This window comes from Perca flavescens, chromosome 13 (assembly GCF_004354835.1).
Source record: "Perca flavescens isolate YP-PL-M2 chromosome 13, PFLA_1.0, whole genome shotgun sequence".
Classification (NCBI taxonomy): domain Eukaryota; kingdom Metazoa; phylum Chordata; class Actinopteri; order Perciformes; family Percidae; genus Perca; species Perca flavescens.
Window position 1 is genome coordinate 4808984 of NC_041343.1, and position 14657 is coordinate 4823640.

General features: G+C 40.0%; 1 protein-coding gene across 6 annotated transcripts in view; it reads right to left on the reverse strand.

Annotated features, from left to right (window-relative positions):
- igsf9bb (immunoglobulin superfamily, member 9Bb) overlaps positions 1-14657 on the reverse strand; it is a 137880-nt gene that overhangs the window by 64604 nt on the left and 58619 nt on the right. For all 6 annotated transcript variants that reach the window (XM_028594646.1, XM_028594643.1, XM_028594644.1 and 3 more), the window contains exons 4-6: positions 13881-14032; positions 8331-8448; positions 1776-1917 (exon numbers count right to left, since the gene is read on the reverse strand). In XM_028594646.1, coding sequence (XP_028450447.1) covers positions 1776-1917; positions 8331-8448; positions 13881-14032 — 412 coding nt within the window. The remainder of the gene's footprint in view (positions 1-1775; positions 1918-8330; positions 8449-13880; positions 14033-14657) is intronic.

The following is a 14657-nucleotide window of genomic DNA, read 5'->3' on the forward strand; positions in this document are numbered from 1 at the left end:
ACTCACCAAACGGCAGCTAACGGCTATCAGCTAGCAGGGCAAGCTAGCTACTGGCAGGATCGAGACAGGGACCAGGGTAGGTGAATTTAAACAATGTCTGAGTTGAAAACGCATCTTGTTGACACGTAAGGGCTCTGTTCATGTGGCACAGACATATTAATTGCATATTGTGTCTGTTAAGAGGCACAAAGGCACTCTAAAACTTGCCCCGAGTACTGCCGTTTTAGCTCAGGGGACGCTTGTAGTACGTAGCTGCAGCTTCTCCGTGTTACCTGCACTGATTTGGGTCAGGGTTTTTTCTATCGAAAGTACTCGCGTAGCTATAGCGATCAAGATTAACGTAAAAATTGGCCGGAATTCTCCTTTAATACACCCATGGGCTGACAAGGTTACAGGTCTTGGGAGATTGACGTCAACTTCCAGCTTTGTTGAGATTTGCCTGTTTTCAGCAGCAGTTTCAAAATATGAGATTTTCATAGTAAAGGGGTGTCAATGGAATTTTGAGCTTATGTATGTCCTATTTACCCACCTGTCGTTATTCAACTATGACATGGTAAAATCGGTTTTGCATTCTATCACCCCTTTAAAGCAATTAGATAAGCCATGTTACACGCCAAAAGAGTCCCTAAAAGCCTATATAGTTAAGCTAAATAACTGCTACACCAAAGGGCAGATTTCTGTCCGCACACATGATCATTGCATTTGTACCTGTTGTTTTTTTATTTCATTAAATTATATCATTTCTCTCTAGTAAATATCCAGCACAGAAACAACACAGGACTCTTGACAGTGGCTGGTGAACAGTCGGTACAGACAGGTGAGGTCAGGGTTTCCCGCAGCACTTTGCAGCTTAGGCGGCCACCTAAGCAAGACACGCCTGCCGCCTTAACTACATGGTTAAAAAAAATCAAAAAATCCAAATAAAACAAAGGATATGAAAGATATCCGCCGTGTTACTCTGACCTGTTTTCTCCCTTTCATTCCAAACCGTGACCAACGCCAGTCTCCCTTCTGTGCGGAAGGCATTAAAAATAAAAAATAAAAAAACGTGCCATGAATTGGAAAATAATCAGTTTTTACAATCTTTAAATATGTGACAGGGCTCGACATTAAGGCTTGTCCGCTTGTCCGGAGAAGTGGATTTTTTTGTAGGGCAAGTGGAAGAGAAATGTACTTGCCCCACTGGACTGGAAGTTAAAACTCAAACAAAATAAAATGCCATGTTACTTCACGTTATGTGCCACTCATTACTAGGGTTGGGTACCGAACAAATGACGTCGGTACTACCGAGGACGGAGTCACTTTAAATGAAACGGTGCCATATTTCGGTACCCGAGAGCGCATAAGCGCGAGCATATCTGACGTCTCTGCATCTTGACAGAGAGCGGAGCTCCGACTGCCGACACCCACCCACAGAGCTGTGGTGCAGACGGAGCGAAACGTCGATTTTGTTAAAGTCAGTGAGTCACGGCAACGTCGGTAAAGCGGTTGCAAGTGTGTTTACACTTTTCAAAACTCCATGCAGACAGCGTATGTAACGGCGAGGTGAAAGCCGTCACGGTATGGGTTAACTAAAATTAGACTTCCTCTGTTACAGGCAGGCACCACTGTGTTCACTATGCCCTATGGCACACTGACAGGCTGAGGTTGTCAGTCTCTCCCCCCACCCCCGGTCTGACGGCAATCGCCACCCTACCACCTTAACTGACACATTTTCTGCGGGAAACCCTGTGAGGTGATATGGCAGACCATAATGAAACCGATCATAACTTTACTTCTTGAAGAAGACGTTGTCCTCCTCCCAGAACCAGGTGTAGGTCAGGTTGCGAGGGTAGGCCTCCGCCTGGCAGGTGAAGAAGGCGTCCTGTGAGATGTTCACTGTGATGTTCTCTGGTGGCGAAACAATGAACGGAGGGCCTGGTGGGGGTTGGGGGGGGGGGGGAAGACACATACACTGAGTAGGACACTTAGCCTCAGCAGAAGTGCATGATGCCAAATGTCATTTTGTCAAAAAGGGATTGAGACGAATTTGTTTCAAATAAATCAATTATAATATTTTGCTTAGCAGAAAATCCATTTTTGCAGGGATGGAACCTGCTGTTGGAAAAATAATTACTAGGGCTGTCACTTTACATTCAAAATTCAAACTACTATTCAAACGTAGGAAGAAATCAAATATTTGATCTATAGTCATCGGATCAAGTTCAACCCTTTCAGTGTATAAGTGCAACATGTCAACAGTTTGTTCTTAAACCAGAATTAAAAAAAAAAAAAAAAAAAAAAAAAAAAACTAGGCTACCCCCTCTTAAACGATTAGTCAACTACCGGTAATCGGCTGTTTTGGTCTTAGTCAACTAAGATTTCTTTAGTTGATTTCTTTAGTTATCATCTTTTATGCTTTTTTCATGCTGAATGACTTTATTCCAAGAAACTCATGAGCACATCTCTGGTAAACACAATATTTAAAGTGGTGCTTTTGCATGATTCTTTGTAAGAGAAACTCAGTTTTACAGATCTGTCTGATTAAATCAACTAATCAATTAGTCGACAAAATCATATTGTGTTAGTCGACTTAACGCCTGAAGCACACCGCATGCTGAAGCGCCGTGAAGCACAGCTATTTTCATTTCGGCGGCCTATTTTATCTTTCAGGCCACACCGGCTGGCACACTGCAGCGATCTTTTCGGCGTCCCTTCTGCGAATGTGTCAAGCCAGTTAATCACATACAGGAAGGCCACAGGGCAGCCAGATACTTTACAAAATAAAAACAAATTTCAAAATAAAAACACCCGGGTCTATGGTGATTTTGGCTGTCTTGACTTCTCAGCTGTGTCCAGCGAGACACGCGATCAGGCACAAGGAGAGACAGACAGAGTGACACACACACACACTCGCTGTTGGGGGGGAGAGAGAGAGAGAGAGAGAGAGAGAGAGAGAGAGAGAGAGAGAGAGAGATCTGTAGAGAGGAAAATTGTTTTGTGACCAGTGCGGGGAAATGCGTGCTATTTGCAGCGCTTTCACGTGCAGTGTGTTCCCGCTGTAAGAATTTCTTTAATCCTAAAACCAACACAAGACATATACAGCACATACAGGATCATTTTACTGCCTGCAGCATGAAATTAATCAGTGTGAAGCTATACCGCAATCTAAATGACTGCACGGTCCACATGGAGAACAGGGGCCAGTGTGACACTCACATATTGACCACTCTCAGTAGGAAGCACCTACTCAACCACTTCATACCTACTACAGACACAACACAGGAATTAGTTAACAGACTGAGCAAGGGTCATGTGGGGTATTTATGGCCATGTACACATACTGTGAAGACACACGGGGATTAACACCGGTACAGCCACTCTGGTTCTGTTAACAGACCCCAGAGCCATATGACATACTTATTTTGCACTCAGTAAAGGATTATGAGAATTTATTGAGTGATCCTTGCTGTGCCAGATGGATCATCCTCCTTGCACGCATGGATATATTTATATACCATGATACATGATTTGCAGTTATTTCTTATCTGTGAACATACATCCATAACCATGCTAAAAGCAGCCTATTCTACCATTATCTACGTTCAGCTACTTACCACACACACTAGGTGGTAAGATTTATACAAAAGCACCCCTTTAGTGTGTGAGAGTATGTGGCAATACCACCCAAAATAGATTATACTACACATAAGTACTGCTTAAGACTGAGCCATTACGATCTCATTTGAACGTGTCAGTTCTGCAGGCTTTCTGATGTGTGGATTTTATTCTTTCAAACTAAATATATAAATAATTTTGACATAACAGGAACAGTGGCATAAGCTTAAAAGTCCAACTGTAATACAGAATTTAGACAGATACATGTAAAGCCAAGGAAGGATGAAGAGATGGACAGGTAGATGGCCCAACTAAATCTCAGTGAGACTCTGCTGGAGAGGGAGCCAGTATCAAAGAGATCTTTCTCTCAGCTCCTCAACTGGCTGGAAGAGTACGAAGAGGCAACTGAGGGTTGAAACTAAGTATGGAGAGATTTTAAAGCGTGTGCTCAAGACTATTGGCAAGGGTTAAAAGGTAGGAGGAGTAGCGCCACCAGTCCAGAGATAATTAGCGATGAAGAGATTGATGCAATAAAGACATGGCTGCGGTGCGCTCCGAGTTCAAGGCTGAGGAGTCAGCAGTTTAACCAGCTGAGGATGCAGTCAGTTTATTTTTTTATTTTTTTACAAAAATTAGATCAATAAAATGAAAGAGGGAAAGGGGGAGGAGGAGGGTGTCAATGGGGACATGACAGTAACAGATGGTTATAAAGTAGGTGTTGTTAAATTATTAGGTTAAAGGAAGGACGCAGACATTATAAAAAATACAAAATTCCAGCAATATGAGTGATCATCTTTGATGAAATATTATTTAATATGGTATGAATACAAAGTACATTCAATGACATGCTTCACTGTAGTATCGTACTTTGCTATACAGTATGAGCTAATTTACTATTCATCAAGGGATTCAAATCTTTCATAACACCCACTTTCTGATTTTTTTAACCATAATCTATAGCAAATGCAGAGTTCTCTTGGAGAGTGCGCTTTATCCTTTACAGCACTGTTTCCCAAACTTGTTACAGTCCCGTACCCCTTCAGACTTTCAACCTGCAGCTATGTATAGAGACACCCTTACATGATGTTTTTTTTAGACGTACCCCCTAAGTCACATCGTGTAACCCTGGTTTGGGAACCAATGCTTTACAGCATAATTCCAACAAATGCAAGCAGCATTTCCTCCTCCAATTAGGACGACTGCCAGGCGTGTGTGTGCGCGTGCTATCCTGCCCTATTTGGAACCAGCTGAGTGCTGGAGATTTGTTGGCGCTGTAGTCTTAGCTGATCTGCTGCTCAGTGGCTTTCCAGGAGGTCCTCTATTAATCCGTCTGTCCCGTAAATTATACAGGATGGGTCAAACAAGTGCTCTGGCCTCAGCCATGGCTTTGGACTCAGTCGCTAAAGGAAACATGGGATCTCTGGGAACATGTTCTCTGACGAATGACAGCAACTGACCAACATTTAAACCACAGAAACTTTTTTTTATTTAGCGTTCACTTGATAAATGCAATGCATGATACCATATATACATTACACTTGGGTATAACACCAGACTACAGAGCAGCTTCTTTCCTCAGCTGTAAGAATCCTCAAATCATCCTCCATTCTGCACCATAAAAACAACTGTTTTCTCGTGTAGCATAAAGAATGACAATAAATTACATGTACATGTCTGTACAAAATTTGGTGCCAACCCATCTGATAGATGTTGAGATAGTTCACAGGATAAGGGTAAACTTTAAACGGCTGGTGACACTAAATGGAAAATCAGGATCACCAATGTGGTGATCACCAAAGGACTCATCCTCTGGGGAACACGAATGTCTGTTCAAAATGTCATAGCGATCCAACTCCAGTCCAGTCATACTGGACCAAAGTGGTGGACTGACTGACTGGCTGACATTGTTAAAACTTAAAGATCCCCTCCAGACATGTTTAGGACATATGGAAATGTTGTGCATTGGTGAAGCTCTAACATCACAGTGAAGAAACCATAGGAAGTATCATTCAGAGAAATTCTCTAGTTTTGCAGTGCATTATATGGCTTTCAGCTAGCTTTAGGTCTCATAGTCCAGTCTTGCACAGTCCTTTTTCTGGTATCTAACTGGCATTCATTATGAAGTGAGCATGTCTTTGCTACTTTGTTAAATTTCCACAAGAATGACAGAAGTCAATCTGCCGAAAACTCAGTGAAAATGTTTCAGTTAGAGATGGAGCCCCAATTTCCTCAGTTCAGATGAACACTCAGCTGTGTACATCTGGGGCAGCCATCTTTAAATGAGATGACCTGGAAAGCCATGTTTGCTGCTTTATCATTTATCCTCTTCGGTGAGGCGTATCAAATCTATGGTTGTTGCACAGACACGTTTGATACTGTGTTTACTTTCAATTTCTGGATAGAGAAAAAAAAATGTAGTTTCAGCACTGATGTGTGCATGATGTGGCACATTCTAGACAATAAATGATTTATTTGCTAAATATGTCTTGATTTTGTGGTAAAGCGTGGATTGATACAAACAGATCTTCATAGTTACAGAAGCTGATGTTTCATTTAGAGCTGCAGCCAAAAAGCTCTCTCTTCCTCTGATTCTTTCTCTGTAGGCCTCTATAAATAATAAACTGTGCAAATGTATGAATGCAATTGCTGAGCTCCATTTAGTCTTAAATGTTCCTGTTGTAAAATGCAGCAGTTAGTTGTCCCCAAACTAATTTCAGTGTAGAGCAGTCTCACCCCTAAACATACTATCATTAACTAGTTCAATTCTCCTCAGCCTGCTGTGTCCACATGGGTGTGATAGCACTCTTGATGGATCAGCTAGCTGATATCACATAGGTTGTGTTGGTTTTACACCAGCAGGGAAGAGATACATTTAGCTTTAACACATTTCAATCTAAGACAAAATGTTGCAGTTTCACTTAAAGCTGTTTACGTTATTGTTAGCGATAAAAACGGCATGGCTCAAGGACCAGCAATTTCGGTGTGTAATGTAAATGTAAACTCATCTCAAAACTAGACTAGACTAGACTATTATTCTGTACAGTATATTACATTTGGAGGTTTGTGGATGTGACTTGCAACGCTGCACATCCAGAAGAGTTTCTCTTAGCGAAGCCACTCTGTGCTGTCCTTACTGCTCATTAGTCTTTCGGCTGCATTTTAAAGGTGATGAGGGGAGTTTATGAGATTGGCCATTACTGAGGCATGCCCAAACATCAATCTGTAATTACACTGCAAAAAGTGGTGCTTTAGACGGGTTTCCAAGCAATGGAATAATTTTCAATGCAACCCAGGATAACTAAGAGCTTATGAGAAGATCAACATGAGAGGTTTTTGTGCCATAAACTGCACAAATCGAAAAGCAATGCACAAAAAGTTCAATATCCCAAGAGGGAAACCTCCCTGTTAGCTCAGAGGGCATACATCTATATCAGCATCCTGTTATCTGGATTTAAATAAGGTGGTGGAAAGTTTTGCAAAGATAGTTTATCAGGCTCTATCATAAATTAGGGTCAGAGGGATGTGTGCTTAGTTTCAGTGTATGATTTGGTTACAGCTGTTAGAGTTGCAGTGTTAGCTTTGGAAAATGCATCATGTTGTTACTGGTCATTTTTCAGAGAGAAAAGTTTTGCCTGTATACTGTACTGCTAACACAGTACGCTATAGTACGCTAACGTTACTTGTTAGACGAGCTAACTGTGTGGCACGGCTTTGCGTTATTACTGCTAGTAGCTACTGTTCTCACTGGAAGGCTTCTCTAGCTGGCTTAACGTTTTGGACAAGTACGGTACACAAATTCACCTCTAAAAAGCAACTGGTTTTCAGCTTGTTGCTCCATTTTTGAATACTAATAAAAAATATTGTCAGGTAAGAAAAATTATTAAAAAAAGTAGAACAAAAACAGTGTATCACATCAAATTAAAGTAAAAATCACATACAAGAAAAAAAACAAATAGAAATGTCCTAAATAGGCAAAACAGCATTATTCCACTAAAATATTAATGTATCTCTCAAAGTAGTATTCCTTAGTATCACATTCCCAACCTCCAAAAAAGTTGCTATACTTTATCTATAATGTGTATGTACATGTAAATGGACTGTTCTTATATAGCGCTTTTCTAGTCTCAACGACTACTCAAAGCGCTTTAACATTGTACAGGAACCATTCACCATTCACACACATTCATACACCGTGGCCGAGGCTGCTGTACAAGGTGCCACCTGCTCATCAGATAATCAGTCACAGACATTTACACTCTGATGCACAGCATCGGGGGCAACTCGGGATTCAGTGTCTTGCCCAAGGACACTTCGACATGGGACTGCAGGGCCAAGGATCGAACCACCAACCTTCCGATTGGCAGGCAACCGCTGAACCACAGCCGCCCCTTATGCATGACTGTATATTGAACTGTTGCAGCTACCACAGACTCCATGTCAACAGTAAAGTTAAAGCAAAGAAAAACTATTTCCTGAGTGAAAAGTGGAGCTACATCTAAAAAAAAGTCCATCAGAAGAATTCAATCAAAGTTGTTGTCAGTTATATTCCATGCTGCCTGAGGACAAACACATGGAATGATAGAAATTAAAAAACTTTATCTGCAAAAGTCCAATCAAATGTTTTCATAGTCTTAATCCAAACATTTCTTAATCAAAAGAAGTGTGTGACATAAGAACATGTAAAACATGCTTTGCACTTCTAAGGACACAGCAACACATACACATGTACCTACCTTGTACTAGCAGCCGTGTGGTGTGAACGACCTCTCCCTGAGGGCTGAAGGCTCGACACGTGTAGGCCCCACGATCCTCCCGGGTGATGGATAGCACTGTCAAACTCCCATCAGACACCTGAACACACACACAAACATTTTAACTATTATATGTCTACTTTGTATTTTTTTGTTATTTGTTATTTATAGTTGTTATTTTTGTACAGAAAAATATTAATATTAAAATGACACATTAGTCAAACCACACACACACATATATATATATATATATATATATATATATATATATATATATATATATATATATATATATATATATATATATATATATATATATATATATTAGGGCTGGGTGATATAAATAAAATATTTACACAATGAGATTTTTGATAAATAATCATCAGTAATGTGGATATAATGACTAAGTGGGTAAATGCAAATAACAAAACAGTTACAACAGTCAAATATGACGTAACTTTACTGTAATGCAGCCTTTAAAACCAGGAAAAGGCAACACTTATGCCATATTACAATATTACGATATCCAAAATCTAAGACGATATCTAGTCTCATATCACGATATCGATATAATATCGATATATTGCCCAGCTCTAATATATATATATACACATACACACACACAAACACACTAGACTAGAAATATTCAGTCCAGTATTATGATGTCTCAAATTTGATTAAAGAAAGTGCAGTAGAGAAACCAATCATCACAGGCACAAAAAAGTTGTGCATTTACGTAAGAAGATCATGAAGTGGGCTCCATCTGTGTGCTGAATGGTAGCTAAAAGCAGCTCGTTACTACCAGCTCATTGCTTCTAAATCATCTGAGGGAACTGCTGTATTTATATTCTCTAGGCAGAACTGCATGTTGGCCTGAGGTTGTGAGGTGATTTATAAACCTGCAGCAGCACTTTCAAAATCGGTTCTATAACTAACCAGAAGCCAGTGGGAAGATTTAAGGACAGGAAGAATATGCTCAATGGTACTGGTACCGGTTTGAACTTTGGCAGCAGTGTTCTCAATGTGCTGAAGTTGTCTAATGGTCTTTTACAATAACCCACACTGCTGGAGATGAAGACATGAATGCATTTCTCCAAATCTTGTCTTAACATGTAGATTTTTTTCTTCATGTTGCTATTGAAGCTATGAACATCGCTATGATGATGCAGATGAGTGTAAATGCCAGACGACAACTATATAAAATAGCCGTTATATTTGGCTCGTAAATTACATTTAAAAAGTCTCTCGTCTCCTCGTTCGTCCACTTAGATCTCTGTCTTTGTTGACACTCGCCACGTCTGCAAAGAAAGCGTAAATTACCTAAAACTTCTTCTTCTTTGTTTTATGGCAGGTTGCAACCATAAAATGGCCTAAAACGTAATAAAAATTCATTATTTATTCGGCAAATAACGTTTCCATCTGCGTTTATTGCATAAGCTGTTTACCAATTAAGAGAAAATCCAATGAAATCGAACGTATAAAATTTGCGTCGATATTCATGAAATTCAATTGAATTTTTCTGTTTCTTTAAGTCATTTTTACATTCGATATTACTTAATTCGCATTAAAAACGTGTGGATGGAAACATGGCTACTTTCTGTCTTTATTGAATTGACGGAAATGTAAACGCATGGACGTGCACAGGTACGGGCTATTGTTCCCTGAGCAACAGCCCGTTTGCATAAACTTTTCTTTCTTTCTTTTTTTCTTTCTTTTTTGCTGTTGTGGCTGCATCATTACGATAAGCCCATCATTAGCAAAATTAAATCAAATTAACTCGCCATATCATCCAATCTTGTGTTCATTTGTTTTGCCCTCAGCCCAGTCACGTGACTTTGTTTTAATTCTCACACGGAGCACTGCGTGTGAAAGAGAGGGCATTCCCTTCTGCCTTCACGCGAGTTTTGGAAGTCATGGAGATAATGACAAATGTTTTGACAAACCAACAAACAGACATGAAACAAACATAATCTCCTCGGCTGAGGTAATTAATATTTTTTTGATTTAAGGGGCAGGAAGTAATCTATGAATTTCATCAAACTTGAGCATTGATTAGGGAATTCTAAAAACATTTAGAGGTCCATCTGGAAATAACAAGAGTTTGATTTTCACAATAGACTAATAACCTGCTGTAGCTCATTACAGCAGCAATCCAACTACTATTACAATCCCAGAAATAATTATATTGCTTCTTAATTTGCTTTTTAAGCATGCTACTGGTATTGAAGAAGGTAAATGGGGAGTATAGCTGGAAAGTGAGTTGTGGAAGACTACCGATACAAGAACCTCTACAGTACACCCAGGAGAGGGGGGTTTTATGACACAATGTCGCCTTCAGGGCCAAGCCTAGAGGCATGGAAACGTTGAACTTGTTTCAAATTGGAAATTGGTGTTTGTGAAGAGCTGAGCACATTGCATTGGTTGGGCGGTTTTACTTCTTATTTAATTGGACGAATGAAACCAACTGAATATTACTTTCTAGCCCCTCCCATTCCGAGCGCATTTTAACTGCTACGGTGGCCGTATTATTCCAAGAAGTATGACTTTGTCCGTGAGAGTTCCTTCCAGTGTAATAATAGTTTGATATTTTGGTACCATTTCATTGCTAATATCAGCTTTCAGGTTCCCAAACATATGCAAGCTAATGTTAGTAAAGTATCAATGCTATCGTCATTCTGTATGTTATACGAGATTAATAGTGTATGGCAATGTTTACAGCGCAGGACAGAAACAACTAACCTGACTCCGCCAGATGGATTGCTTTGCATTTGCGCGGCATATCCATCTGGGAACTTTCCGTTGGAGAACTTTTGGGAAGGGGCAGAATACTGGTTATTTGATTGGATGAACCATCCAAATCAACCAATCAGATTCACGAAGCGTATGAAAATACAACCACAAGCCCGCCCCTGCTGCTGCAGGCAAAGCATAGCTCGTAAGCTCAGCATGCAAGCAACATGTCGGTAAAGGATATTTGCCGTTTGTGTAACGAGAATTTAGGAATAAAAGACACCATTTCAGGTTCCCGGACCATATTCCAAAACAAGGATCCAAGAGAAAAAAAGCATTAGCGAGCGGCTAACAGAATTAGGGCTACCGCTGGCTGATAATACTGGTTAGCTGATTGGATAAACCATCGGTCTATCACCACCTAACCCACCTCAAAACCAACGCTGATTGGCCCGGTCGTTTGGCTAACGGCTCCAAATTTTCTCTGCCTCAAGATGCCAGACTGATCTGGGAGGAGAACTGGAGCTCGCCAGATCAGGACGGTCTCACGAGGCTAAGAAACAACGGAGGTTTGTGTTTTTAATATATTTCTCTGAGCAGTATGAACAATGTCAATGAAACCGAAATAAGCTCTTAGTATCTCCATGTTTACACGCAGCAGTTCTAGCTGTAGCTAGTCTGTGTTACAACTCCATTACATGAGTTGTCTGCCAGGGAAATCGCAACACATATGATTACATTTACAGTACAGGCCAAAAGTTTGGACACACCTTCTCATTCAATGCGTCGAATTTCGAATTTCCACAAATAGGCAGAATTACCTTTCGAGAAGAAAGCAGGCAACTTCAGAGTGCCTTTTTAAAATCCTTGCTACTTATGAGCCACTCGAATATTAACTTTGGTCTTGTTGTTTTGCCTGTCACATTGTCATTTTAATTCTCTTTTTAACTCCCTCCATAATCTTCTCCCCCTCCCTGGCATTCGTCACGGTGCCACTGAGTATAAAAGCACGAAAGGCGGAGGTATGTCCCTCTTTGGCTAATGTACTTTAAAGATGGAGGCGCTACATGGCTGCCGCCATACGAGCGACTCGCTCAAATGTATTCTGAATGATTCTGAATGGCAGATTCTACGCCTACGAGAATACATTGATTAGTTGGTGGAAGTAATTACACATGAATGAGCACATATTTGTCAAAGAACAAAGGGGTTTTTGCTAAGAATCAACTCAAAAAATTACACAATGGTGCTTTAAAAAGGAACTCCACTGATTTTACATTATATTATTGTTTAAGACGGACATGAAAAAGTGTAGTATAATGTAGTTGTAGTTCTAAACAGGACCTGTTTGCCATTTTTTGCAGAAGCTTTAAAAAAACATTTTTTATGGTAAGCACGTCATATCAAATAAACACAGCTGAAGTCAAAACTGACTCAAAGCACTTTCCTTCTCCTCCCTTTAACTTCATTTTTCAGTCCACCACACCTGACAGCATGATGCAACAGCTTCCACTTTACATGGGGCAGTTTTTTCAGAAAACAAGAAGTTTGTTTACTGAAAGAGATGAGTGCAGCCTAGGGCTTGGCAATATATCGATATCATATCCATATTGTGATATGAGACTAGATATTGCCCCTTATTTTGGATATCTGGATATTGTCATTTCTGAACTTACCAGACTGTTCTAGACGTCTATTATTTGCTTTTACCCACTTAGTCATTGTATTCACATTACTGATGATTATTTATCACAAATCTCATTGTGTAAGTATTTTTGTCAACCCTACAATATCGATATCGAGGTATTTGGTAAAAAATATTGTGATCTTTGATTTTCTCCAAATCGCCCAGCCCTAGTGCAGCCTTTCGATTAACACTAAATGGTCATTCAGATTGATGAGTCAGTCAGTGTAGAGCACATCTTCATGTTAGCAGATCTACAGGTTTCACAGTTGCTCACCAGACTATAGAAGTAAACAGCATAGTCTAGTGACTCTGAGAAAGCTGCTGACCGCTACTTTAGATATAGAACTCTTCCATGAACAAACGTGTGTGTGTTTGTGTTTGTGGGGGGGTCATTTCCATTCTTACATGCAGCATTTAATGGTAGATACTGTACAGCATACACTTCTCTCGTCATTAAACTAAAGGCAAACTCTGCCGTATTAAGTGTAAAGATGAATGAGACTCAAAGATCCCAGCTGCAGTGACAATTTATTCTCAATCTGAGATGCTACACTTACAGTAAATCGCATAAGGAACATACTCACTAATAGATTCACAAATTCTCCAGGAGATTCAGTCCCTCCTCTAGTCTTTCTCTCCCTCGTGTGCATGACGTCCTTGTCTTAAATTGGGCTATATAAATAAGACTTACATGACTTGACTCAACAGATCAAGAATTAAACAATAATAAAGAGGTAAGGAAGGAAGCCTAGAAGAGTGATCAGGAAGAATGTTAAGTGAATTTGGCCATTAATGAGATGGAAATTAGCCTTTGGGCTATAATCTGGCACTTTTACGTGTACTGCTGTACATGTTCATTAAATGTGCATTGTCCTTAAATAAATAAATAAATAAAAATGATAATATTGTCATTCTAAGTGAACCAATCACACAACACGTTGTTACAAGATGTATGAATGAATTCCATCTAGATGCAGAATTCCAATTTGTCTCATTAAAATGAATAACAAAGCTGCATATTTACACACAGCACTGGTGTCAGTCTGAACACAACCTGAAAGGAGCGTCACGATCAATATTCAGATGAGACATAAAGACATTATACAGTCATATACCTTGTACTTGGCACTGCTGACCATAAGGCTGCCTTCCCGCAGCCAGCTGACCGAGGGTTTGGGGTTGCCGAAGGCTGTGCAGGTCAAAGTGATGCTACCTCCCTCCTTGGCCTCTACATACTGAGGTGGCGTATCTGTGAATGTGGGGGGGGCTGAAGAGTCAGAGGATAGGGAGCAGAAGAAGACACAAGGACATGTTAAAATGCTTCAAAAAGGATCAAGCACAGATAGAACAAGGACAGTGTTCTTTCTGCAGACTTCTTCTTTTGATCCATTATAAACTGTAGCATACTGTTAGCAGCAACCAACCACATCCATCAGACAATGACAACTCTTGTTAAAACAATGTAGTTTTGAGTACATAGATGCCTTTGGAGTATACATGTTTGGTCAGTCATTGCAAATCTCAGCTTACCCAACATTAACTGAGCCCATGGACAATATTCACTAAATATGTTTTTCTAAATATATATTATAGTATACTGGCTGTAAAAATGAAACCAATACTTAATCGGGTAAATCAGTTATTTTATGTTGCTCTGTGTATGATGATGCAGATTTGTCCGTGGTGTATGGTACCAAGAGTGTGCAGGTGGGACTCACAGCAAAAAGGCAGAACTTTCCCAATTACACTTTGTGGAAAGCAAACACAAACACAAACACAGTCCAGTCCGTATGCTGTACAATCCCATGGCATCTACATGACGGAAGACACATTTTTGTGGAGGTCAGCTGTATTTAGTAAGCTAATTATTTGGTTCAGTGGGCATTATATGT